Source organism: Dryobates pubescens, chromosome 5, assembly GCF_014839835.1.
Source record: "Dryobates pubescens isolate bDryPub1 chromosome 5, bDryPub1.pri, whole genome shotgun sequence".
Classification (NCBI taxonomy): domain Eukaryota; kingdom Metazoa; phylum Chordata; class Aves; order Piciformes; family Picidae; genus Dryobates; species Dryobates pubescens.
This window is the reverse complement of record NC_071616.1, coordinates 25,893,697-25,920,254: the sequence shown is the minus strand read 5'-3', so window position 1 is coordinate 25,920,254 and position 26,558 is coordinate 25,893,697. Positions and strand designations below refer to the sequence as shown.

The 26,558-nt window shown below is 41.4% G+C and overlaps 3 protein-coding genes across 8 annotated transcripts in view; 1 reads left to right on the top strand and 2 right to left on the bottom strand.

Moving 5' to 3' along the window:
* Positions 1 to 361, bottom strand: part of SETD3 (SET domain containing 3, actin histidine methyltransferase) — a 60,800-nt gene extending 60,439 nt beyond the window's left edge. Inside the window, exon 1 of the mRNA XM_054161864.1 lies at positions 200 to 361. The gene's annotated coding sequence lies outside the window, so the exon portion shown is untranslated. The remainder of the gene's footprint in view (positions 1 to 199) is intronic.
* A 112-nt stretch (positions 362 to 473) lies between these two features.
* Positions 474 to 19,112, top strand: CCNK (cyclin K). Of its 4 annotated transcripts, none has more exons than XM_054161866.1 (11): positions 474 to 690; positions 2,551 to 2,817; positions 4,133 to 4,214; positions 4,805 to 4,936; positions 6,751 to 6,856; positions 6,998 to 7,055; positions 7,457 to 7,626; positions 9,218 to 9,504; positions 13,343 to 13,376; positions 14,387 to 14,461; positions 16,705 to 19,112. In XM_054161866.1, the coding sequence occupies exons 2-11, from the start codon at positions 2,621 to 2,623 to the stop codon at positions 17,325 to 17,327; spliced, it is 1,764 nt and encodes a 587-aa protein (XP_054017841.1). In that variant the 5' UTR covers positions 474 to 690; positions 2,551 to 2,620; the 3' UTR covers positions 17,328 to 19,112. The 4 variants fall into 4 exon arrangements, with proteins under 4 accessions (XP_054017841.1, XP_054017840.1, XP_009903543.2 ...); XM_054161865.1 differs by lacking the exon at positions 474 to 690 and adding an exon at positions 719 to 816; XM_009905241.2 differs by lacking the exon at positions 474 to 690 and adding an exon at positions 719 to 844.
* A 906-nt stretch (positions 19,113 to 20,018) lies between these two features.
* CCDC85C (coiled-coil domain containing 85C) overlaps positions 20,019 to 26,558 on the bottom strand; it is a 106,436-nt gene continuing 99,896 nt past the window's right edge. For all 3 annotated transcript variants that reach the window (XM_009905229.2, XM_054161869.1, XM_054161868.1), the window contains 2 exons: positions 23,524 to 23,622; positions 20,019 to 21,776 (listed from right to left, as the gene is read on the bottom strand). In XM_009905229.2, the coding sequence (XP_009903531.1) occupies positions 21,687 to 21,776; positions 23,524 to 23,622 (189 nt within the window). In that variant the 3' untranslated portion in view covers positions 20,019 to 21,686. The remainder of the gene's footprint in view (positions 21,777 to 23,523; positions 23,623 to 26,558) is intronic.

Here is a 26,558-nt window from a genome sequence, read left to right as displayed (position 1 = left end):
GTGGTGGGGGCGGAGGGGGTGTCCGGAAAGAGTGGCACCTCCCGCGAGAACGGAGGCGGAGGAGCGGGCCAAGGCGAGGCGCCTAGGAGGGCTGAGGGGAAGGGCCCAGGCGCGGCCATGGCGAGGGGGCGGGGGGGGGGAAGGCCTTGGCCTAGGGGCGACCGGCTCAACCAGGGGAGGAGTGCGAGGCCCGCCTTACCTCCCACGCGGCGGCAACTCCTGCCTCGCCTACTGGGAGCGGCGTGGAGCCCGAGCCCCTCGTGCCGGACGCCGCTACCCACGGGTGGGGAGGCGGTGGCCGAGCTCGCCCCAGCCCCGCACTCTCGATCCAGCCCAGCCTGCCTCTTAGCCCCGCCCTCCCCATCACCCTGTAGCCGCCATTGGCAGAACCCCGTAGAGCCGGAAGGCTCCGCCCATCCCACCCTCCCTCACCCCCTACGAGATCCATAGCGTCCAATCCCCAGCGACCACCCCTTCGCCTTCGCTACCAGTCTTAAGAAAGGGCATGGCAGCTCCCTCATTGGCTGGGAGCTAACCCATGCCTTCGCGTTCCTATTAGTTTCTATGGAGCTCAATCTTCTCTATCTGGCTTTCTGATTGGCCTACTCCTTGACTACGGGAGCACATCGCCCTCCTGCTTCTCGCCGTCTGCCTCTGCTGAAGGAGACGGGATTGGTCAAGAGGGGAAAGGTTCGTCCTCGCGCGCGATGCCCGTGTGATGCCGACGTGATGACGCATAGGCGGCCTGGCCTGGTTCCCAATATGGCGGCGCGCAGAGCGCGGAGGCTGCACTACCGTTAGAGGCTTTTCGCTCCGGTGGGGTTTCCTTTCCCGCGCGTGGCCTGTGAGTGCATCGTATTTACGTGGGGCCGCGAGGTGCCGGTGGCCGTGGCCGCTCGTCCTCCGGGGCCGCACTCATGCCTTCCTGGACCGCCTTCTAGCGAGAGCTAGGGCCTGGGGAAGAGGGGAAAGCAGCGGGGAGCCGAAGCGGGGAGCGAGCGCCTCCCCGGGCACCAGTAGCTGTGTCTGCAGCGGACGGGCGGGCCAGATCGGAGGAGAAGAACACCCTCCGCCGGCTTAGGGGCTGTGGGTGACGGAGCTGGGCTATCGGTCGGCTGGTTTGTCTGAGGTAGGATGTAAAAAAGCCGGGATCGAGCTCCTGAAATATTTCCATTAATGGTATGCGTAAAAAGGCAGAAGAAAAACTTTCGGAATTCTTTTTGGTGTGGATTGGGGTGCTTGATTTTTATTCCACGTGTTGTATTCGGAAATGTTTTGCTTATAGAAGCAGGTCTCGTAACTTCGGACTATTTTAGTGCTAATTGGATTTTAAACTGTTAAAGAGTACAAGGATGCAAAATAACTTGTAAGGAAGAGTAACCATAACAGTTGTAAAAACTAACGCTTTCTTGGTAAATATGATGGGAATGTGTGGTCGTGGCACTTTTGTTGGAAATAGTTTTAGGTCACTACTTGTGACACACACTTGGTTTGTTGGTCTGTGACAGGTAACTTTAGTTATTGAAGGGTCTTCCGAAACCAAAGTGGAACAAAGGTAGTATCCCTTATTCTGAAAGAGAGAAACTTTTGAAGTACAGTGGGATGCGAATTGCAAGCATAATTTTTCTGGCAGTTTGTTCATGTGATCTTCTGTTTTCAAAAAGGAAACATTTTAGTTTTTAGAGTTATAAGTTTGGGTCTTCTGACTGTTTCACTTACTCATTATGCAAACCTTTGCAGGTGACTGTCGTAATTTGTGCATAGTGTCTGTAGTTTATTGAATTACAGTAACAGTAGATTTGTGCCTGAAAGGCAGCAAGATGGTCTTCGTTTGGTCTTTAAGTTGAGGCATGGCTGAGCATCAGTCATAAGTGAAATAGCAAGAAGTTGCTTGCAGAGCTTCTGGAATTAAGTATGCATAGGCAAAATTCTTGGCAAACACAGGAAAGTAGGACAATTTTTGAGTGTAATCGTCTGCCCTGTTTCGGGGATGATATCAGATGCCACTTTACCCTGCATTCTCTCATGAATGGTCTTGATCATGGTATGTGGAAGGACATTGCATTCATTATGTATTATTCTTCTTCAAGTAAGACAAGTGCAGACCACTTACAAGGTTTTTTTTGCCAAGTGGTTGCTGCTATTTTGCCACTCACTGATATTTGGAAGTCCAAGGGGGTATTTAAATTGCTGTTCAGACTGACCTAATGAACATTTCCAGGTTATTACTGGTAAGTTGATCCCCTTTGTAACTTTCTGAGTCTACCCTCACTGAATTATATGCAAAAAGTAGGTTAGAGGTGTTCTGCTAAGAATCAGCAGGTACTGTTGATCAACATAATCTTGACATTTTTTTATTAAAGAGGAAATAGGAAAAATAACCTAGGTCTATTTCTTTGAAGATAAGGGCAAGATTAAATATCACTTGTTTTTGAGCATAGAGGAAGTTCCAACGAGCAAGGTTTAACACTGCTGCTGTTTACTCATCTTTGTGGAGTGGGAGGAAGTCCCCTTTCATTTTTAAAGAAAGCCTTTTCTCTTTTCTTAAAGGTTCTGAAGTGACTATCTGAAGACTTCCTTTTTGAAATCTTCAAAAGCAAGAACAATTCTGTTTTAATAAATGAAGGAGAATAAAGAAAATTCCAGCCCTTCTTTAAACTTGGCAAACCTGGACCATACAAAGCCATGTTGGTACTGGGATAAGAAAGACTTGGCACATACTCCATCACAGCTAGAAGGCCTCGATCCAGCTACTGAAGCACGATACCGCAGGGAAGGGGCCAGGTTCATATTCGATGTGGGAACTCGATTAGGGTTGTATCCTTTAAAATCATGTTGTTGTGAAATGTCTTTGTGAGTGGGAATTTTTAGAATGAGATATAGAAGCATTATCATGTGCTTAGGTAACTGTTCAAGTGTTCCTTAAATTGTTAATAAAAAATCTGTTCGAGTTTACCTGCCATTTGATGGAATGTGCTCCCCACACATTTTTTATTCATTCATTGGATAAACAACTGAACAATTTTGGCAATAGAGAAGTGCAGTGTCACAGACTTGCAGATTAGGGGTAACTTGTCATTTAAGAAGCTTGGCCTCATACTATGTGAATCTGTGTAACTTCTCAGATTTAGAATTCTGCATTATTATTTGTTTCTCAATATCTTGCCTCTGAGGCTTCTTAACCTCTGTCCCCACTCTTAAGGACTTGGGTCATTATTTTTGAATAGAATAGAATTAACCAGGTTGGAAAAGACCTTCAAGATCATCATGTCTAACCTATCACCCAACACCATCTAATCAACTAAAACATGGCACCAAGCACCCCATCCAGTCTCTTCTTAAACACCTCCAGTGATGGTGACTCCACCACCTCCCTGGGCAGCCCATCCTGATGGCAAATCACTCTGGGAAGAATTTCTTCCTAACATCCAGCCTAAACCTCCCCTGGCCCAGCTTGAGACTGTGTCCTCTTGTTCTGGTGCTGGTTGCCTGGGAGAAGAGACCAACCCCCACCTGGCTACAATCTCCCTTCAGGTAGTTGTAGACAGCAATAAGGTCTCCTCTGAGTTTGTTTAGGTTTTGATGTTTAACTTTGTATTTATTAGTAAGTTCTCTCTACTGTCCCACTTTCATAGAATGTCAATTAAACTCTTTGCTACCTGTACAGTTATGCTGGCTTTAATCTCCCTAGTTCTTTATTTAATAAAAGCTGGTGAGGATGAAATTTTGCCCCACTCCTTAAAGAGCAGGGAGTGTGTTTACCTTTATTTGCATTTGTAGGTATGAATATTTAGAAACCTTTCTCTGAACCAACACTTTAGTATAAGTTGTTAATTGTTTTGTTCCTTCATGCACGTCCTGCTGGTTTTGACCTTCTCTGCAGCAGGTACGGCATAACACGAGGATGTCCTTGCTTTGGATACTCCTGTAAACACTCTTCCAATAAGTGCTTTAGGTATCAACTGGATCTGGGCTGAATCATGGCATTTATAAAGCATTAAGGGTGTTTTTTTCCAGCCCTCCTATTTCACTTGCATTGTTTTCTAACAGCAGAATGTATGTTTTCCTTCGTGCATTTCTGGTTTTAAATTTGTTTTATGCCTTGTTTGAAATTCCTTATTCTGCACCACAGACATTATGATACTCTGGCAACTGGAATAATTTATTTCCATCGATTTTATATGTTTCATTCCTTCAAACAATTCCCAAGATATGTAAGTATTTGCAAAATAGATGTCTTAATACAGTGATTGCATTAGGTGTGGGCTAGTTGAAATCATAAGTCACTCGAGTACTGCTGCTGGCCACCAACCTGAATGGTGAAAAGTAAGCACTTTATGTAATCATTACATGTCAAACTACACTGTTCTTGCTTGTTTACACATTTTCACTTATGCTTAGAAGCATATTTATATTGACATTGCAGTTATGTCGTACTGATATTGTTCTTTAGGAGTAATAGCTGTAGTTCCAGCAGTCCTGTATTTGCTGTAAGAAAAAGAAGTCTAATGCAATGTTAAAACTGACAGACAATGCCAAACCAGCACAACTTCTACTTTGGGTTTCTGACTTTGAAGTAAAGTTGTATAAACCAGACAATCCTTCAAATTCTGTATTTTTCTCCTGAGGAAGTATAAGTTTAAACTAATAACACTATAAGAACATTTAAGAAAATAATGCCTGTTAAGTCTTTCCTTGGAAACTTCTACAGAACTGTTCATGGAAACTGGCAATGCTTTTATAGTGCTATACTGTATTTCATATCTACATGCAGACAACCTTTTGAAAGCACTTTCTTTTTTAGGTGACAGGAGCCTGCTGTCTCTTCCTAGCAGGAAAAGTTGAAGAAACACCTAAGAAATGTAAAGATATAATTAAAACAGCTCGGAGCTTGCTAAATGATGTACAGTTTGGACAGTTTGGAGACGACCCAAAGGTAAAAATACTCATTTTGAAATTGATTTCATCCTATTGCACTCAGAAAAGTGACATACCTTCATTAGAGCACTAGGTGATATTCATTTGGTCTAAATTAAATTATATGCTGAGAATGCATTTTCAGTAATGTAATAGGCAACTAGAAAAATAGTTCTTGCTAACACAAGCAGCTTTGGGAGCCTACTGGAGTAATTGTTCATATAAAAAAGTTGCATCTGATTTCAAGTAAAATTTTCTATTATTTTACAAAGTAAGTAATTCATGTGGGTTAGAAATGTCATCCAGACATAGATCATATTTGATAGTCTTAATGCTGCTTTAGGAAGCAATTAGTACCAAATCTTAAGCCAGGGAACTACATTTCAAGAGTGTTCAGAAGTTTTCTGTGTAGAGTGTTTGACTTAGCAAAATTATGCATCTCTCAAAATTTGCTTATTATAAATATCAGAAGGATCTGAAACTTGAGAGAGAAATGTAGTGAGAGCTTACCCTTTTCTTGTGATTCTTGTAGGTGTGTAAAACTTTCTTGCTTTTTCTGGTTCAGTTCTTTCCTCCATGAGAGAGAAGGAATTTTAGAATCATAGAATCATTTTGGTTGGAAAAGACCTTTAAGATCGAATCCAACCATTAACCTAGCACTATGCACCAGTAAAGTATGTCCTTCAGCACCCCGCCTTTGTGTCTTTTAAATACCTTGAGGGATGGTGACTCAACCACTTTCCTAAGCAGCCTGTTTCAATGTTAAAAACACTTTTGGTGAAGGAGTTTTTCCTAATGTCCAATCTAAACTTTCCCTGGAACAACTTGAGGTCGTTTCCTTTTGTTGTACACTTGTAATGTGGAAGAGGAGACTGACCCCAACCTCACTACAGTCTCCGTTCAGGTAGTTGTAGAGAGCAATAAGAGCTCCCCTCAGCCTCCTTTTCTCCAGACAAAAAAACCCCTCAGCTGGTCCTCAAAAGACTTGTTCTCTAGACCCTTCAAAAGCTTTGTTGCCCTTCTCTGGACAGACTGCAGCAACTCAATGTCTTATAACAGTGATGAGCTCAAAACTGAATATGGTCTTTGAGGCACAGGCTCACCAGTGTTGAGTAAAGGGGGGAAATTGCCCCCTGGTCGCACTATTCCTGAGACAAACCAGGATGCTGCTGGCTTTCTTGACCACCTGGGTGCACTGCTGGCTCATATTCAGCCAGTTGTCAAACAGCATCCCCAGGTCTTCCTTTGCTGGGCAGCTTTGCAGGTACTGTCCCAAGCCTGTGGCATTGTATGGGGTTGTTGTGACAGAACTGCAGGACCTAGCACTTGGGCTTATTGAATCTTATCAATGGGCCTATTAATGCAGTCTGTCCAGGTTGCTCTATTCAACACTGCTGCCCAACGTGATGTCATCTATGTACACTTTTAAGAGGGTTTTATTCATCCCCTTGTCTACGTTGTTGATAAAGATACTAAAGAGAAGTGGCCCCAGCACTGAGCCCTCGGGAATGCCGCTTGTGCATGGCCACCAACTGGATTTAACCGTTCACCACCACTCCTGGTGCCTGGCCATCCAGCCAGTTTTGTAACTTGTGGTTTTGTTTGTTTTCTTAACACTTCTCCTCATTCAAATACGTGAGGGAAAATTATCTGAGTTTTAAGTGAATGGTTTAGGTTGTAGAGATTTCTGTTTGCCCTGGAGACAAACCCTAATCAAGCAAAACCAGAGAAACATTTGCCTGAAGATGCTACGTAGTCATACTTTGTACCAGTATAAAATGCTTATATGTAACAGAAGGAGTAATGTTATGCTTACTTTGTAACATTCTCTAGGAAGAAGTGATGGTCCTTGAAAGAATATTGCTGCAAACAATAAAGTTTGATTTGCAAGTGGAACATCCATACCAGTTTCTTCTCAAGTACGCCAAACAACTTAAAGGTAAAATATTACAGAATGAGCAAGTAATGCCTGTTATTAATTTTCATAACTTAATTTACATTAACAGTGTGAGAATATTCTACTTCAAACTGTTTGTCCTTACTAATTTTAATCTTTACAACTTTTCTGATTGTTTTTCAGGAGACAAAAACAAAATTCAAAAACTGGTTCAAATGGCATGGACCTTTGTCAATGACAGGTAAGGTACTTGTAGGAAACCTTTTGAAGTGATGTACTTACTGTTGCTAGCTTTTTTTCTGGGATTAGATACTTCTTTGACAAACATTTATTACATGTTTTCTGCTTGTTATATGTTTCTTGGTAGTGTTCCCATCAGTTTTTATTTCCATCTTTACTGTGATAGCTCCACTTGGCAGGGAATTGTCTGTGTAAAACTACCTTGTTTCATTATAGCAGTAGTGCAGAAACAGTTTTGTAGACTCTTGTTTAACAAAGCTCTTAGTTAAAATTGTCATAAGATGTTGAAATGTGATGGAATTTTATATCCTTTTATAGTTTTGTGTACGTTAAAATGTTGTGCTTTGTACAATCAAAATTATCATCAGGGTTGTGTTTTGTTTTGGTTTTGTTATCTTCCAGTCTCTGCACTACACTGTCACTACAGTGGGAACCTGAGATAATAGCTGTTGCAGTTATGTACCTAGCAGGTCGTTTGTGTAAGTTTGAAATACAGGAATGGACATCAAAGCCAATGTACAGACGATGGTGGGAGCAGTTTGTCCAAGATGTTCCTGTCGATGTTCTGGAAGGTATGAGAAACGTGCCTCAAACAGTGGATTATTTTCCTCTAATTGTGTGACCTGGGTCATAAGTAAATGCAAATTTAGGTTTTAGTCAAAATAATCATGTGTAGAGTATGTGCTATACATTAATTAGGTTTTAAATTAAACTTATTAGACTGGCTTAGCTTGGAAGCACAGCTAGTTATCATCATTAATCTTCTGGTCAATATTTGCTTTAGAACTTGTTGAGTTTGTAACACAACTAATTAGCTACTCAATTATGATAGTGTCTGCTTTTTATTAACGGTTCCATTCTCTCCATTTTAAATAAGTAACTCTACAAACACTGGAACTGATGGAGCCTGCCTTCCCATGGCTTTCCCATTGATGATAGACTTCTTGAACAAAATTCTGCTAGAGGGTTGGGGTTTTTTGTGGTGTACCACAACTGAGGAACAAGTTATGGGCAATGAATCCTGATGTGTGTGTGAATTCTCTTAGGGGATCATTTTTATCAATACAGGTATCTTCATAGTATTCCCTTTGTATGTGTATATAGTGCTCATGCTTACCTGCTGCTTGCCCTGTTGAGGAAGACATCTCCAGGAAGTTCATAAAATAAAGTGGGACCATTCTTGACTCTTGCTAAGTAAATTGTGGTTATACAGCCACAATTTTGTCCGCATTAAAGATTTTACTGACTTACCTGTTACAAATGTCAGGCTGGTTCCATAAATTGCTTCATAAGCCGTCTTTAAAAATTCATGCTGGCCACAATCTGGGGTTGGGTTCTAAGGAATTTTTAATTAAAACAATATGTGTTACTGTTCAGGTGGATTAGTCTTTGGTGCTCTTTGAACTTATAGGTGAATACCCCACAGATAAATAATTTCTTAATGGTTACTTGCTCTATTTGTATTACAGCTTTTTTCAGTCTACCTTCACTTTCAGATCTCTGCTGAATCCTTGTCAAAGAGGATTGTAGAATAGTAATCTTTCTAGTTTCTGCTACTGCATCAGTGAATGCTCATGAAAAGAACTTACTTAGCTCATCTAAAAAGGTTTTTTGTTGTTTTGGTTTGTTTCTTTTTTCCTGGAGTGCTGCCCTTGCACCTGGTTAACAGTTGGTTCTACATGTTTTCTTAGAGACTTTTAGCTCCTAGCATATAAGAATTTAGTACTAGTCCTTTACTTAGTTTCCTGCAACTCTTTTGACTATCCTAACTAGAGATATATGCTTTAACATGTGAACTTCTTTTGTGTGCTCTCTTCCTGCATTGCTATCCTGTTCTTAAGCAGCTCTCTGGCTTTCCAAGCACACAGTAGTGATGTATGGTATGTTAATGCAAAGACACTTTGTTCTTCTTAAGGAAGGTGTGCATATGCCTCTACATACTGTTCAGCAGAGGCAGGAGAAACTAAAAAATGCAGTTATAAACTGATAAATAGTCTGGTTTAAAAAAGTCAAATCCATGGTTGTTGACAGCAGTGATACTTGCAATTTTCAACTTTTCTGAAGCTGATGCCAAGTAAAAAGATGAGTTGATAATTGTGTATTAAATGTATACTTGTACATTATGGGAGTATAATATTTTGTATTTCTTTTTTCTTTCTTAAGATATTTGTCATCAGATCCTGGATCTGTACTCACAGGGAAAACAACAAATGCCTCATCATACTCCTCATCAGTTGCAGCAGCCACCATCTCTTCAATCTACACCCCAGGCACCTACGGTACAGCAATCACAGCAATCTCAGAGTTCAGAGCAATCACAGCCTCAGCAGCAGAAGGAGTCACAACAGTCAGCACAACAACAGCAGCAGCAGCAGCAGCAAACGCAAGCACAGCAAACTAAAAAGCCGTCTCCCCAGTCAAGTCCTCCTAGACAGAATAAAAGACCAGCAGTAAGTTTCACTTTGAACTTTAACTTCCATTTCATTATCAAGTCAATCTGATGTCCATTCGAGGCTCCAGTGTGCAGCAGACTTGTGCTTGCCTTAAGAATGAGCCCGGTAGTTAATTTTGTATGGCAGAGTTCCACCAGTTATATGGCAGGTATGTTAGTGTAGAATGGCCTTTGCAGTTTGGGCATACCACATTCATATTCCACTTAAGACATAAAAGTGGAGAGACTCATAATTCAGCATGAGCTACTAAAGTTCTAACTGTTCATGTTTCTGTGCTATCAGATTTTGTTGGTTTTGCCATTAAGCAGGCTTGACATAGGGAGGGTCTGTTGTGCCATGGTTGAATGTAGAGCTGTGGACAATGCTAAGGAAGACAGTATTTGACTGTCTGGTCTTTGATTACAAATGTAAGAGAATGGCTTCTAGAAGTATGTAAAAATTCTTAGGAAACATTGTTTTAACCTAGTAACAGTAGAAGCCTATCAATCCATCACATATTAACATCTCACTTCATCTGTATTATCACCTCATCACTGAAAATAAGAAGGTATGCTAGCAGTTACATAACTACTCTGAATGCTTTTCCAAAGTCACCGAGTTCACATGAAGCTTTCAGACTTCAATCTACACTTTTTTGGAGGTGGTGTTTTTAAAAAAGGTGAAGTGTTACCTAAATGTTCTTGTGTGTACTTTGTAAGAAAAGTGTTTTCAGAAGTAAAGTCTTTGGAACAAGTCCATTTTGGAAGTAAATTTTTTACAGGTTTTGCTCTAGCTTGTAATTAATGCATGTCTAAACAAGAGAACAGCAAAGTGGGGAAAGAAAACCTGAAACAAACCCCCAAACCCAGGAAGGGGCAGCACATGATAGAATGAAACAGAATTGGAAGCATAAAGCATCTTCATGACAGCAGCCTCCTTCCCCCCAAAAAAGGCAAAAAAAATGTAACTCTGCAGAAGATTGGTCTTTTATTTGCAAGATGCAGCCTACTACTAGAGAAAAGAAACTGCATTGAAATACAGTTCATTAGAGATGTTCAGGGTAGAAAATGGATAAAATGTGTTAAATAACTTGAAAATCAGAGAGCTCTTTGTAGGTAATATGTATTTCTTCTCATATTTTTTCCTACCATCAGTGAAAATTCTGCTTGGGTTGTCATATCTGTTTGTCTTCAACAAAATTGCCTGGGACAGTTTGGCACATCAAAAACTGTAAATAACAGTTTGGATTTTTCTGTATTTGTCCATCTGCTTGTAAGTTTTTATGAATGCTTGTTCATTCATGTCAGGGCTCTGCCTTTACTGCTGATTTCCCCTCATCTCATGTGTTAATGAACATGGAAAAAAAGTGATGCCTTTTGCATGAATGGTACCTGTTGTTCATGAATGACCGCCTCTGGTCAAGCCCTCAGAGCAACTTAACCTTTTCTTGAAATTAAGTTTGAAGTCCATCACCTAATAATTAAGGAAGGGAATGGTGCAGATAAAAAGGTAATTCCTGATACACTGTTGGCATCCAGAGAAAATATAAAGCAATTGGTTACTTGGAGTTTTGTAGGACAGAAGCACAAACAGCATGAATTTTGAGAAGAGCAAATGTGATAATCTAAAATCATTATTTGTCCAAAAGGCAGTCTAGGAGAACAAGACATGGAGCATTTAAAAGATGTAGTTGGTGCTTCTAAAATGTTCTTCAGTTAGGTGTACCATAGATCTTACTTTAAATGTTTGCCTTCCCCTGTAAATAGGGCTTTGCAAGACTTCTGCCTTGGTTTGTACAGAACATGTCCTGCAGGACAGATTTTCCATTTACATGAACCCTTACAAGTCCATTATCTTCTCCTGAGCCATGATATTTTCAAGCAACTGAGGTATTGGCCCATGACTTACAGATCCATACCAGATGTCTAAAGTACCTGCACATTGTCTTAGTGTCTAGTGGTGAAGAGTATTTGAATGTTCAATTGACTTCACTAAAAAATGTACTGGTGAATCATTAAATGGTATATTTAGTTTGACAACTAGAAATTGTTAATGGAAACAATTTTAACACCCATGGAAATAGCAATAAAAGAACAGTTCCATCATGGTATGGATTGAGCTTATTATGCAAGTATTACACAACAATCAGCATGCTCATAAATAACATTGACCCAGGGACGTCATAGCTGAAGCAGGGTGAACTGGAGTACAGTAGAAGGACCAAAACAAAGTTCATCTCTATTTTAGCAACTGCTGTTACTAGCCAAGTGATTTAAATTATTATAACCTTGGGGTTTGTTGCTTCTTGGGTCTTCTCAGTTTAAACTGAGGTAGCTTCTTAGCTTCTTAGTTTAGACTTCTCAGTTTAAACAAGGTAACTGGCTCCAGTTGTTTGTTCCATTCTAGTGGTGTACCTCAGTGACATTTTCTGAACGTGGGTCCATGTTAACGAATGCATAATAACCAAATCCTTGCCACTTAATCAAATGATTTCACAGAACTTTTTGAAAGTATTCCAATAAATAGTGGAGACTTGCTTCTCTGAAAGCATGGGAGATCTGACGTTGGCATACAGTTTTACAGCAAGGGATTTAGTCATAGAAAATCAGGAAGAGTTGATCCAAGTAAAATGAAGGGAGCAGAGAGTATGTGAGAGTCACCAAGAAAAGTATGTATGTTTGGAATGGGAAGATAAAGATTGTCCTTAGAAAGCAAGAAAGCTGCTGGGAGGTGGCTGGTGATGAATTGAAATGACTGTCAAAGGAATACAGGAATTGAGGTAACCTCAAGCAAGCTTTCAGTACCTTTGTACTGGTTAACAAGTGTCTTGAGAATACCCATCAGAAGTAAGGAAAATTGAAGTAGGAGTAAAATGCATGTTTCGTCTTGCTGTGGAAAGTGAGGGAACTGAGCTAGAGTTTGTGAAGGTAAAGCCACTAGAGGTGAATAGTCTCTTAAAAGACCCCTTTCATTCCCAAGGCAGAGAAGTGATGTACCATACCCCTCTCATATTTATTGCTAATTTTAAATACATTTGTAACTAAGCTTACTGGGCTTGAAGTCTCATTTAGGTTTTCTGCTTTTCTCAAAGTCAGCTGGATTAAGTAAACTGGAAAGATTTTTCTTTCTCCCTTGTCTTGTGATTCTTTAAAAAGCCAAACCAGCAAAACTTTGATTGGAAGAATGATTTGAGGTTTGGTGGGTTTTACTTGGTGCATCTCTTTCTCTCTTTTTTTTTTCTCCTGGCATAACAAAGCTTTCAGTCAGAAGGCTTCTGAAATGTTTTACACTGATCAATGCTTTTTCACTGCCTTTCTATCCTGATAAATAAAGGATAAAGGCCTGAAGTGATTGTGGTAAAGGTAGAGTGACAGGTCAAAGCAGACTCAGGAACAGAGGCCAAGTCTCTTGCTTTCAGCTCAGTGAGCAGTGAACCAGACCATAACATATGTGCAGTGGATGATAAATAAATTAAATGAGATGTAGTACTCAAGAATGAGAGCAGCTGGAAATGGTCTCTCTAAAATAGTTGCTATTTTTTTATCTCTTCATTCTGCCAGATAAACTGAGCTTTCCCAGTGTGGCTTGATTTTGTTCCATCTGTCTAAAGAGATTGGACATTATTAGCCTCCTAATAAAAGCACAGGAATAAATGAAGGATTTGTCCCACCTCCTTTGTAGGGGTAGGGGGGAAGAAACTGGTTCAGAGTTAGAAACTGGTTCAGTTTTAGTCAGATCTGTACAAAATCTCTTTAGCAGGCTATGGGTTATCACCTGTTTTGCTCACTTATTACCATTTCAAAGCGCTTTGTATTTTGCAGTGGTCTTACAACTTTTGTTTGTTTATCTTAAACAGGCTGTATCTCCAAAAGAAGAAACAAAGACATCAGGTAACTCTTAATATCCTGTTCTTACTGCTTTCACTTTACTCATTTAACCAGAATAAGCCTTTAGTTTGTTTGCCTACAGGCTTGGCAATTCTAAACTATTTTGATTCTAATAATGCATCGTTAAGTATATTCTGTAATTATTTCTGAAATGTTCCCAACTGCAAAACTTGGAAAAAATGGAGTGTGACTGTGTCCCCTGTAATGCAGTCTGTTCAGTAGAAGCCTTGCTAAACTACTCAGCTCTTTATTTGCAACTCCATGCATCATTGCATTTGGAGTAGCTCTTGAAGCAGTCTGTGGGACCTTGAAGTGACTGAAGGTACCATGTCATTAAATAGCTGCACTAATAATAAGCCTGTTGGTAATTGGTTGCTGGCTTGGCTGCCAGTAAAAGGCATTTCATATCATTATGTAGTCTAGCTTAAGAAATGTTTCACTGCAGCAATTCCACCTAGATTCTTTTGTTTGTTGGGTTGGTTTTTTCTTCATTTTGCTGGTTTAGAACAATGTATTTCAGGACAGCTAAGATGTGATTCTGTAACCTTTCCTAAGTAAGCCTGGCACTTCTCCCTCTCTGGTTTCTGCAGATAGATTCCAGAGAGCTGTCTCTTCTCCCCTCTCTCTCCTATGCAATTCCCATTTTGTTTAATTTCTGGACACACTTCATCTTCTGAGATTTCACTATCTACAGGCTTAGTTTTGAGCCAGAAAATGTACTTGTGTTCATCTTCACGGATATACCATTATTGGGACAGTTTGTCTGTAGTTAAAAAACACACAGCTTGAACTTGTATTCTTTTAGAAGACTTGTATCTAATACTTGGTGCTTCTTTATTTCTACAAAGGTCTTGAGTTTAATGTTCTTTATTAAACATAACTAATATATAGAATTTCCACTGTACTTTTGCATAGTGTAGTATGATATAATAACCATTAGCATGAGACCAGAGTTGGAAATTGGAAAATAATGCAGAGCAATAGCCAATTGGGAATTTCCAAATGTTTTTTAGAACCACCACCACCATCTAAAATCCCTAAAATTGAAACTTCACATCCACCAATACCTCCTGCACATCCACCTCCAGGTAAGCTTTTCTTTTCTTAAACACCTTTACTCCTGTATGAACTGTTTTGCTCTTCATTCACATGGTGGTAACAGTGTGGGGGGCAGGAGCTGTTTCCTTGATTAGTTGGCATGGCAAGTAAAAGCTTAGGTGCATGAACTCTAGAGGGAATTTCATCTCAGTAGTACAGGCTTTTCCAGACAGATACAAAAATGTTCTGGTGGAAACAAGACTGTACTAGGTGGGCAAAAGTGGACAGAACTGTGACTGTTAAATACCCAGAGGACTGAAACGAATTGTTGCTTGCAGGCAAAAAGGGACGTATGTCCTCAAAAGGGTGGCAGATGCCTTATTCTATTACTAGAGCAGCTTCAAGCTGTCTTACAGAGGTCCTCTCTGTTGTATCTGTCATATAGGAATTCTGTAGGTGCGTAACTTTTAACAATAAGGGGAATACTTTCTTTGCTTTGTCCCAAAAGAGGGCTTTCATCTGAACTTTTAACACTGCACACGTGCCTTATGTTTGCAGAATAAACAGTACTGAGGTAAAAATGTGCTTCCAGTGCTTTGATGCATTACCTGTCCTTTCAGTGACCCTTAAATGTGACATAAATATTTTATAGAGCAAGGTCCATAATGTAGCTGTGAGATGACAGCTTCTACCAGGGAATTACAGGAGAGAAAAACAGTGCTCTGAAATACAGGGAGAGCATTTTTTCCCATTTGCTAAAATCTTTTTAAGAATGAAGAGATTCTTCTGAATATTGTGCTCATGATTCTTCCAGTTGTTAGATCTTGCAATGATTTTGAAAATGAGCTAACAGGGAAATTATTGCCTGCTGTAAGTTAGGAACTGGAAGTGATTGAAATCATAGGTACCACAGCCACCTTGCATGATTCAATTATGTAGCCTTCCTAGGGGACAATTTTGCTGTTAGACTTATGACTGCTTAAAGTAAATCTCATTTAGGCAGGTAATGAATTTGTTTCCCTTATTAGCTAAAATTTTCCTCTTAGAATTTGTCTATACCAGCAAATCTTTGTGTAAGCATTGAAACATTTTAAGAGCAGTCTTTAGAGGTCAACTCTAAGTTTTTGGAGCTCTAAGGAAAAAATCAAGTGAAAACTAAGAATGTTTATTGACCAAATGAACAGAAGTACTAGAAGGTGGATTTATCTCAAAATTCTGTTTAGCATTTTCAGTTTAGTTGCTGCATGACACTGGAAACCATAAATATTTGATTTTCTTACTGAACAATGGTTTAGATGTTTATGTTTACAAGCAAGGTGGATGGCAGGATGCCCCAAACTTTTTGTTGGGCTTTTTAATACTGCCTGCGTGACCACACAGAGATGTTGCCATTAGGTCAGTCTTCTTCTTGTGGTATTCCTTATTTTAGTACACTTGCATTAAGAAGACAAATCAGATAAATTAAGATTGTTATTTAAAAATCTGACCATTTAAAGCACATGCTTCCCAGAAATGGCCAAGTATAATACTGTAAAATTATGACCTTTTTGTGGACTTCCCACACAATCAGGTACAAAGTTCCCTGAAACTGATCAGTTGAAGAAAGCTGATCGGATTTCATGTCCCAAACACTCTGCCACACTTTTACTTGCCCTCCAGTTTTCTTTTCTGCTCTCTTGTTAAGCAGGTTTAGAACTGATCATTATAAACCTGAGAAATAGGATTTCCCAACATGGGAGGCAAGTGACATGCAGAGGGTAATCCCAGGCCTCCTCCTGGACTATAAAAGAGGAAGAAGAGAGGCGTGATCTAAGGAAGCACTGACAGAAAGATTTTTGGTGTCTTGGGTCCCATGACACTTCAAAATCTGCCAGTTGTTCAAGAGGGGATGGGACGTGACACTTGGTGCCCTGGTTTAGTCATGAGGTCTGTGGTGACAGGTTGGACTTGATGATCTTTGAGGTCTCTTCCAACCTTGGTGATACTGTGATTGTGTGATTCTGTCCATCCAGTCTGCTATTTTATGCTGACAGTAGACCAACAGAAGAAAATAGTAGTAAGAATGGAAGATTGAACTTTTAGAATGGGAGAAGCTGCACTTGGAGCTTTGTTGTGCAGCTTAGTTATTTTCTAGTAATTTTTAAGTAGGTTTGACTGGATACCATATGTCATTCAGAGAATTAAGATAATTGAGTTCACTTTTTGGTATGGTAACTGGAAGAAATTACAAAGCATTCAGAGGCTGTTATTGTCACTGTCCTTAAAAAACCCCAAATGAAATGTTCTTTTCCAGAGCGTAAGCCTCCCTTGACCACTGCAGTTTCACTGGCAGAAGCAGAGCAATCTACTACTGTGGACACAGTAGATGTGCCAAAGGTCCAGATTCCTCCTCCTGCTCATCCTGCCCCCGTGCACCAACCTCCACCACTGCCACATCGTCCCCCACCCCCACCCCCCACCAGTTATATTACAGGGATGTCTACTACAAATTCTTACATGTCAGGAGAGGGTTATCAAAGTCTTCAGTCAATGATGAAAACAGAAGGACCAACTTACGGAGCTCTACCACCAGCCTATGGACCACCAACTCATCTACCGTATCATCCTCATGTCTATCCTCCCAACCCTCCACCACCAGTTCCACCTCCACCCCCTGCTTCATTCCCACCACCCAATATTCCACCTCCTACTCCTGGATATCCTCCTCCACCTACATACAACCCTAATTTCCCACCTCCGAGACTGCCTCCAACCCATGCAGTACCGCCTCATCCACCTCCAGGGCTGGGAATGCCACCAGCTAGTTACCCCCCACCTACTGTTCCCCCAGGTGGACAGCCACCTGTACCACCTCCAATTCCACCACCTGGTATGCCACCTGTAGCAGGACTTGGACGTGCTACGTGGATGAGATAGCAGGAGGTTATTTGCACGACATCCCTTTATGTTGACTAGGCAGGAGTAGCTAGCCAAAACCTACTTTGTAAAGATGAAGAGGAGGGTAATTTGTATAATTTAGAGGAAGAAATGAGGCAGTGAAATGAAAACTTAGCTGATCTGTTTGCGGTATTGTTTATGGTGAGTTATAATAGGCTTCTAGATTTTAATCAGCTTTGCAGTATCTATTCTAACTTTATACATTTGACTGAAGTTTAAATTGTCTTGAGTTATTCCAGCACTGGATTACTTTATACTAGCACAAGCAGCCATATTGGCTCAATTATATCAGTAAGAAGAAAATTTCCTTCTAGAAATCAGTGCCTATGTTTGAGTATCAAAATAGCCAGATACTATGGAACTTGATCTATTGTAAGAAACTTCTTTTTTAGTAATAATTAAAGCAACACGAAGTCAAACATAAACCCTGCTTTATTTAAGAGAGATTCTGAATGCTAGCTGACTGGAATCATTTTGAGGTGTTTGCCTTGCTGATGTTTTTGTTTTGGAATGTACTGGTATCTTAAAGTATTGTATGTTTACACCTATTTGCAAATTTCTGTACATAATATATATATTTTCTAATTGTGAAAGTCTGAATGTAACAACCTACTGTGATGTACATCCTGGTTATAAATGGGACTACTTTGTTCACATCTCCCCAAATAAAATTGGTTCTGAATTTAGTGGACATCCAGGCCTTTTTCGTACTAGTTCAGAATCAGTAATTATGGTACTTACTGCAAGATACTTCATCAGTGATCTGCCAGATCTTCCTCAGTTTATTTAAAAAGCATGTACTTTATTCAACTAGAAGTATACACTATCACAATCAATCTCTTACTTCATTTTTACTAAAATATTTCAAATGAATGTTTTACACACATTATCAAAAAAATCTGTACTATTACTTTCCCTCCCCAAAAAAGCCAGAGTGGTTCAATAATAGGTAAAAACGCGTGCTAAGGTCTAAAGAATTTTGCTATATACACAACAGTAGGTGCTAACTCTTCCAGTTCTTTGTAAATCATATACAGAAAATAGAGCAGGGCTGTAAGATCACAGGTTTAACAGAAATCAAACTTTTAACTGATTTCTAAAGCAGCACAAATAGACTTTCCCCACATTATGAAAAATATACAATTTTATCACTTTACAGTCATGCACGTTGAAAAAGATCAGTAGTACTCTTCCCCCCCAGTTTCTAAAAAGATAAAAGGTCACTTTAACACTGATTTCTTTTAATATCTAATATTTGGATAAAAATGTGCCATTTCCAAACAAAGTTGTGCTCAGCAGTCTTGTCAAGGTGCAAAGAGCCAGCTGAGGCTGGTAAGTGGAAATACCGCTTACTTCAGTTGCTCTGACAGAAGCCAAGGATGTGATTTTACTTTCCTTAAGCAAGCAAAGTCCATTTGTAAACAGCAGCTGCTTTCTTTGCCAGAGGATTGCAGAACCCAGGGCTTCAATCTTGAGGAAATTACCTCCGCCTATTTCCCCAAATAGATCAGTTTACTGGTCACTATTTCAAGGGATGCTCCCTTCCAACTTAATGTACCAAGTTCCTCAGGTAGTTTTCGCTGAAGATTTAGCACATGGGTAAGTGAATTTAAATGTGCACGTAAAACATCTTTTACACAACTCAGAATTCAGCACCCAAGTCATTCTGTAAAGTCATTGAGCATCATTTCACCCCAGGACGACGCTTTGTAGCTCAAACAGAGCTAAGTATGAAGAGTAGCAAGCCAAAAAACCACCCAAAATACCACCCCCATGTATAGCAGTGTCACACCTTTTTTTTTTCTCAATAGCAGTGATGCACACCTTGCATTGAAAATTTATGCTACCAAATAAACAGAATACTGTTCAGCTGAACTACTGGCTACCCTGTCAACTGGCTCTTCAGGATGTGTAGTGCTAATGGACCTCAGCTGCACCATTACTTTTCCCTTGTAGGTGAGATCTGCAAGTGGAACAAAACATGCTTAGCCTGAACTCATTGAATAGCTTTTGTGAGAGATTTGATAGCAGGGCGTATCTGAATGAGAGTTACATAGCTGGTGAGACTAGTAAGCTGATTAATATAGCTCTTGTGGAGAGGACCTGCTAAGCTTATGTCCTATTGAAACAGCAAGCACGTCATCAACAATTAACTCTCTACAACTGCTGGCAACATTTGTATTGCTTTAGTTAAAATTCACTGACGTAAATTAACCTTATTCCAAACACGCTTAAATTATCTGCTTAATCCATTAGATGTCACCACAGTTAAAGTCTTTCAGGCAGATAAAGTAACCCTCTGTTGGACACTAGATGTTGAACAGGAATGATGCCTCTGCTTTACATCACCTCTTCTGGTATGAAATTAAGGTAAAAATTGCACAGGAGTAAGAAAGACAAAACAATCAGTGCTGATTAGAAACTGGAGGGCAAAACAAAAAGTGGAGGAAATCCAGAATCCTCTAACTATGCCATATTTTAAAAAGAGAGAGTCAGATTCTAGAATGAGTTTTTCCAGACACTGCAGGATGTAAGTATGAGACATGGAGTTACCTGGCTCAGCATTTGCTGACTGAGCGGCAGTAAGAGATAAACTACCAGTGAGTGTCCGAGTGAGTGTATGCATGTGTGTTTGGGGAGTGATTCTTGTTGGGTTAGGTTGTTTTGTTTTGGTTTTTCAACCTACCTACTCAACTGTTACATTTTTATTTCTGCAATGAATAATGAAGTGGTACTTAACTCTTACGGGTTACTATGTATTTTGGTTGTATTCCTTCTGTTTTTCTACTGGTTACATATCTCTGACACTCCTCAAGTTCAGCAGCTAGATTATTGTATACCATGGGACCAATTACCTTTCGTAGCTTGCTGCATGGGCTCCTTGGGGTTGTATCAGTGCTCCATGTCAATACCACAAGTCAAAAACTGGACTGATAGAGCAAATTAATTTAAGAGGAAAAAAACCTGTCCAGCTAATTCTGCTGTCTGTTGCTGTGAGTGACTCTCAGAGAATTAAAAGAAAGTGATGGTGTTTGAGGTAATTAAATCTTCAAGCTAATCACTAAAATCAATGCAACTTTTGAAGAGGAAGCGTTGATCTTTTCACAAGCCTGCCTTTAAAATTATTTTACACCATGATTTTAATAACCAAGCTCCACTTCCTTGGACTATCGGGAAAGGAAATCTAATAAAATACGAGGACAGCTGCTGTGACGACTTGGAAGGAGGGGGGATGTCAAATTCTTACAACTATACAAGCAGCTACTTCACAATAGTAAAATCTAAGTCCCATTGTTTTATATATACATCCACTAAAAGAAGGAAAATACCGCTTGTTTTGGTTCATTAACAAAAATAAAGCTTGAATGGCAGGAAGTAGTCTCGCCCAACAGCCCACGTTCGTGGCATTTTTATTCAGCTCTGCAAGGATGCTGTTTGGTTACCTTACAGAGGAACCAGTGTAGGCGAGGGATCCAGCAAGAACTTCAAAAATAAACCAAAACCAAATCTTCCTTATGTGAAAGATGAGCTGCTCTTGAAGATCCTGTGCAAGCACTGTTAGGATGGCAGTTGCTGCTTTACAGGAGAAGTGCTGCTGCATTTGTAGGGAATACTGGTATGTGGCTAAATGACTTCATTCACATTATGGCTGCAGATAGCTTGTGTCATTGAGGGAAAACCAGTTCGGTAACAGGTGATACGGAGTTTCAAGCCTTTCTTGTGTGATGAGTACCACTGTACAACGTACAGAGTGGTACCAGTGTTCTTAGCTCACCACTCCGAATTGAACACAGTGCCTTGTGAAAACAGTTGGCTGTCATTCTTTGAATTAAGGACCTCCAAAAAAAGTGTTAGCAGCTCAGGAGCTTGGCAGGCAGTAAGCCAACGAATTCAAATTGCTTTCATTGGAAGATGCTGCCCTGAGCCACTAGCCCAGCTATGAATCACTAACAAATGGGTGGACCAGAGCAACAGAAACTGTGACTTCTCCACAGGTTAAGGGTTCTTCTTGTTCCTCTTAGAAATTCTCTCAAGTTAGTTAATTCTACAAACAGACTATTACAACAAAGCAGGTCTGAACTACAATACAAATGATGCGAGTCTGGCATTATTGGATGGTTACCCATTGAACAGTAGTTCCAGAGCACCACAGCCTGCAAATCAGGCCTTTAGCTGCCATATTTACACTATTGTTACAAAAAAAAGAAAACAAATAAACCCTGAAAAAAACTTAACCCCACCTCCCAAAGAACAGGCAACCAGAAACACTGAGCTCTGCCTCTTTAGTCTTCACAGAATCAATCATTTCAATCACTTCCAGCCTTCAGGATGGTGTTCCTACAAGGGACCTTTGAATTGGTTTCCCGAAAGATGTTGCCTGATGGAGGGTTTGGAGCTCGCAGCATCACCTAGCTTTCGCCAGACAACCTAGAAATAAAAATAAAAGGCATGGGGAGAGAAAGACAGGAATTTAAAAACCCAACCAACCAACCAAAAAAACCCACAACCAACCAATCAAATAAACAAAACTCAACCAACCAAACACACAATATAACTAACTAAAACCCCAAACAAAAGCAAAGCTTCTGATGAGCTGCTGCAATGTTTTCGTAACTGCAGTCTGAAAGTCAAACCCAAGCAATTTCCTAGAGACAGGCTGCAATTCTCAGCAGAGCCACTGGAGGGCATCTGTGCACCAGTTTCCAACGGTAAAAAAAAAAACATTGATGCATTTTTCTAATTAGTCTCTTGAAATTAGAACCATTTTTGCCTGGGGTGATAGCATAAAACAAATACAGTAGGTTCAGAAGCTAGGTTCAATGGCAGGTCAACCGTGCCATGCTTACAGAAATGATGTTCCCATGACCAGAAAAGATAATGAAAAAGATAACTATTAAAATTATATACATATGAAGAGATATATATATGTGAGACTTTCTTAAAGCATACATTTTATCATTTTAGGGCCACTGGGACAAGAGAGGCTATTTTTAAAAGGAGAAAAAAAAAAAAAAAGAAACTGCAAAGCACTTCATAGCTGCCTTGAGTCTACGTAAAATAAATATTTAAAGAAACATCAGCTGATGATACACAAACAGCACCAAGTCGATTTGAGAGGATGAGGTTATGGTAGTTTACCTTTCCCCCTGCATGGCTACAAAGGGTGTAGCACCAATCAGACAAAATACCCCAAAAATCAGTCCCTCTTGGCTTCACTTACAGAGATCCAGCAACAAAGCAAAGTGCTTCAGCCCTTGCCAAGGATGCTTGCAGTGATTTAGCTCTGCAAGATACACCTATACTCTTTAAACCCTCTTTTTAGGGTTGAGGTCGTTTTCAGAATTTAAAGAGAGGCTGGGACTCACCTCTGCTGCAGTGAAGCACTAAACAAAGCCACCTGGGCTGATGTCCGATGTGGACTTCAGAAAAGACTGCAGAAGCACCCTGCTCCCTGCCGTGGACACTGCTGGTACTGTCAAACAGAGCCTCCCTAACTGCAAATGACATGCAGCTTAAGCCACGCACTAGAATAATTCCCATATTCTTGTTTCAAACCCGAAGGGTCACCAAGGTGCTTTGAAGGCTGAGGCAGTTGCACAGGAGCAGACCCACAAAGCACAGGGTTGATACAAATGTTGATACAAATGTTCACCATACAGGATGTGGCAAGCTTAGTTAACAGTGTGGTCGCCCAACATACTGGAAGTGCTAAAAGCACCCCACACACCATGATGCTGTTCAGTGGCTTCAGACATGAATATTCTCCCTTTAGTGTTACTTAATGGTTAGGCTCAAACCCATTAAAGCTGTACAAACCCATTTATGCCTTAAAGATAGCAACTAGTTGATAGTCCAAACCGAGTGCTGTAAGGACACAGCTGGACTCATCTGCTAACAGGACTCTCTATGCTAGGGGAAGCCCTTTGTACAGCTTTGATAGATAAACTACCTGCTCTGCACTCTTGAAGGTGGCAGAGAAGGAAGTACCTGCTGAGCAAAGGCAGTGAATGAGGCACTGGGGTTACTGACACTGAAAGCAGTGGTCAGCAGAGGCTCCACTCCTCTCTCATGCCTGTGGATCTCACATCAAAAGGAGCTTGTACACAGCAGGCCCCGGCTACTCTAACAAAAGACCATGAAAGCTACCCCTGGAGTTACTGAGAGGATTTCTTACATTGCACATTTCACGAACAATTGCCTTCTCCTTTTCACTCAGGTCTTCCTCATAGTTGTCTTGCATTTGCCTGTCCAAATTTTCATGGACCTCAAGGACCTACAAAAAACAATATTATAAAAGCATTATGATCCTCAAATAGTTAAGTATCCCTAAAAGCTTCATTAGTGAGTATTTATGCTGGCAGGGTTCACAAAACCCTGAGAGCCAGAGCACTGCAAAGGGCAGAGTAACAGTAAGTTGTGTGCCTCCATCCTCTCTCTCCCATGGCAATGGCCTGTCTCTGTTCTACTGCCTGCACGGTATGGCTGCAGCCACAGCCCTAGGGGACCATGTAATAATTGGCAGTGAGTTGCCCATGCCCATAAACACATCTCTTTCAGAAAGGCTGTTCCAAGGCAGCAAACCTAAGGCAACCCCCCCAGCAACTCATGTTCTCCCTGTTTCCTTCTTTCACAGGAGCAGAGCTTCCCTAGTCCCTTCTACTAGTTCAAGTCATGGGACAACTGTGGTCAGCCCAGGCTAGCCACAGGTCTGTCAGGGGTTTAGCCATCAGAGAAAGAAGCAAACAGAGGTTTGTACCACTGAAAAGCAGAGCATTACCTACTGTGCAGCTTAAATGTGTGGTCTCCAATCAGCCACAAACTTTCTGATCTTAAATAGACACCACCAATTTCACTTACCTTTTGGCTGAAATTGTTCTTAACCCATTTAGTATCTCAAGTGAACCCTTTGGAGGCCCACAGTGACAGGGAGCAAGAGACAGCCTGTTAGCACAAAGCCCAGGGACTCAGAGATCTCAATTTGATTCCCAGTTCTTAACCACTCCCTTTTTGAGTTGGATGCAGCCAAGCTGCAAAAGGGATACAAATGGGAGAGAGGGGAAAAAAACACAGTATTGCCTTCCAGGCCCCGTGTGCTGACAGCAGTCCCCTGAAAGCACCATCCCCACCGAGCAGTGAGTGCTATGGTGAATCTAGGTCACCCTCTCTCTCCTTGTGCCACAGACAACCTCTGAAGATGGAGATAATCACCTCGACTCCCTGAGCTTGACTTTCATCTGTCAGCACTGTTTCCACCCACAGCGCAAGCTCCATAAAGGTAAGGGAATAGGTGGCCTTCAGCTGGAGCTGGCACCCAACTCCCACTGCTGGCAGGCAGACCCATGCCAGGACTGCAGCCACAGCTGCAGGGTGACATTTACTGACTGTTCAGTGAGTTCAGCTGGTACAAACACTGATGAATCTGGGTCATACCCACAAAGTGCTGGTACCAGCCCTGTCAGGTCCTCCACTAGCAGCTCCATTTTGCTGTTCATCCTCTCATGTCTGGCCACAGGCAGCAGGCCTAGGTACATGCTTGCAGCAACCCTGCCTGCAGGAGGCTCTGGAGGAGTGAGGCATTGCCTTCCCTTTCCCTCCTGCTCATCAGTGTGGGGCTTTTCCCACAATAATAATGGGAAGAAAGCACTGCAAAAGCAGGAGACATGGCTGCAAAGACACAGGATCAGTGTGAAAGGGGTAGGTAGGGGGAAGGATTTGAGGCTTTGCAGCTTGGACAGCATCTCCAGCAGGTGCTCCCAGATCTGGGAAGAAGTAGGTTTCCTTGCAGAGACAGAGGTTACAGCTCCAACACTGATACCCCCAGACCTAACACAACCAGTGCTCACGTTCACAGGCCTCCTGGATGCTGCTTAGCCTGGTGGCTGGGCCACACCTGCATATTCGCCTTGGGAAGACAAGTAAGTTCGCAGTGAAATTAGCTTGGGACACTGCAAAAACAGTGGACACATCCTGCCTGTTACTTTTGTTCTTAGATTTCACGTTCACAATATTAGGAAAGGGAAAAAAAAATCCTGATTTTTAACCTCTTAAAATGCTCTCCAAGTGCTGATCCCCAGGCCACACACCTGGTAATATGCAGCACATCTGTGGTTACTCTGCACTCCCATCTGCCACCCATGCCCTGCACCTCTGCAGCTGGGAGGCAGCCCTGGCCCCTCCATGTCCCACCTGAGCACACACCATCCCAGCCACCCCTGCAGAGCACCTCTGAGGAGGCAGTGCCTGGCTACAGCCAGATGGTTCCTCGAGCACAGAGAGGAGGCTTCTTGGGACTAAAGGCAACCTTTGCATCCTGTTGGAAACACACTGACCCACAAAATGCCCCCACAGCACATCTATCTGCATGCTTTCAGATAGCTCCTCTGGATGGGCACGCATGAATTGGGCACACCACAGCATAGGACTTCCTAGAGATTTTGCCACTGCATGTGTGCTGACCTACATACCTCATCCAGGGCTTTGCCACTGATGAGCAAAGTGGTAAACTCAGCATGTAGGGTCAAAGTCTCTGGAATAACCCAGTGCCATCAAATAGCATGTGGTCTTCCCCACCATGATGCACAGCACCGGCTGCTCTACAGAGCAGAATACCAGGGTAGATTATACTCTGGTGTGCTCAGCACAGCAATCCTGCTGTACTGGAATTGCATTATGGACAAAAATAAGTCATTCTCCTAGGGCCCTTAACCTACTTCTAAAACACACCAGCTAGTTTAACCAACATACCTAGGACCAATCTTTGCACAAATAAGAATTATCCACATCCATTCTAAGAGGAGAGGAAGGGCAAGAGGGATGCAAAAAGCATGTGCGTGCTGACAAAGGGAGCATCTATTTTTTGCTAAAGAGGATGGAATTAATTATTGATCCAGTTGGACTCGCCCATCAAACTCGCTCGTCTGGAGTCAGCACGCCTCCAACGCTCAGCTGCACAGGCAGCAGCCTGCAGGATCACAGCCCTGTGTAGAGCATCAGCACTGCCTGGCTGAGAGCTAAGCACCGTCCATGTCCACAGGACAAGTGTCAAGGACAACCATGGCTTAGAAGAGTTAAAGATCACATCGGCTCCAGTCTCTGCTTCCATCAGCCATCAATCTTGCAGGTACAAGAGACCAGCAGACAAAAATAAACTGGTTTTCTACAAGTTATACTTCAATTAAAAGGGCATTCCCTTGTCCAGGAGATGTGGAG

What these genes read in the sequence shown, in the direction of transcription:
- CCNK (XM_054161866.1), top strand. Translation starts at nt 2,621, where the DNA reads ATGAAGGAGAATAAAGAAAATTCCAGCCCTTCTTTAAACTTGGCAAAC. An exon ending in TGGACCTTTGTCAATGACAG is followed by an intron (nt 7,056 to 7,456) that starts GTAAGGTACTTG and finishes GTTATCTTCCAG; the next exon opens with TCTCTGCACTACACTGTCAC. An exon ending in GACAGAATAAAAGACCAGCA is followed by an intron (nt 9,505 to 13,342) that starts GTAAGTTTCACT and finishes TATCTTAAACAG; the next exon opens with GCTGTATCTCCAAAAGAAGA.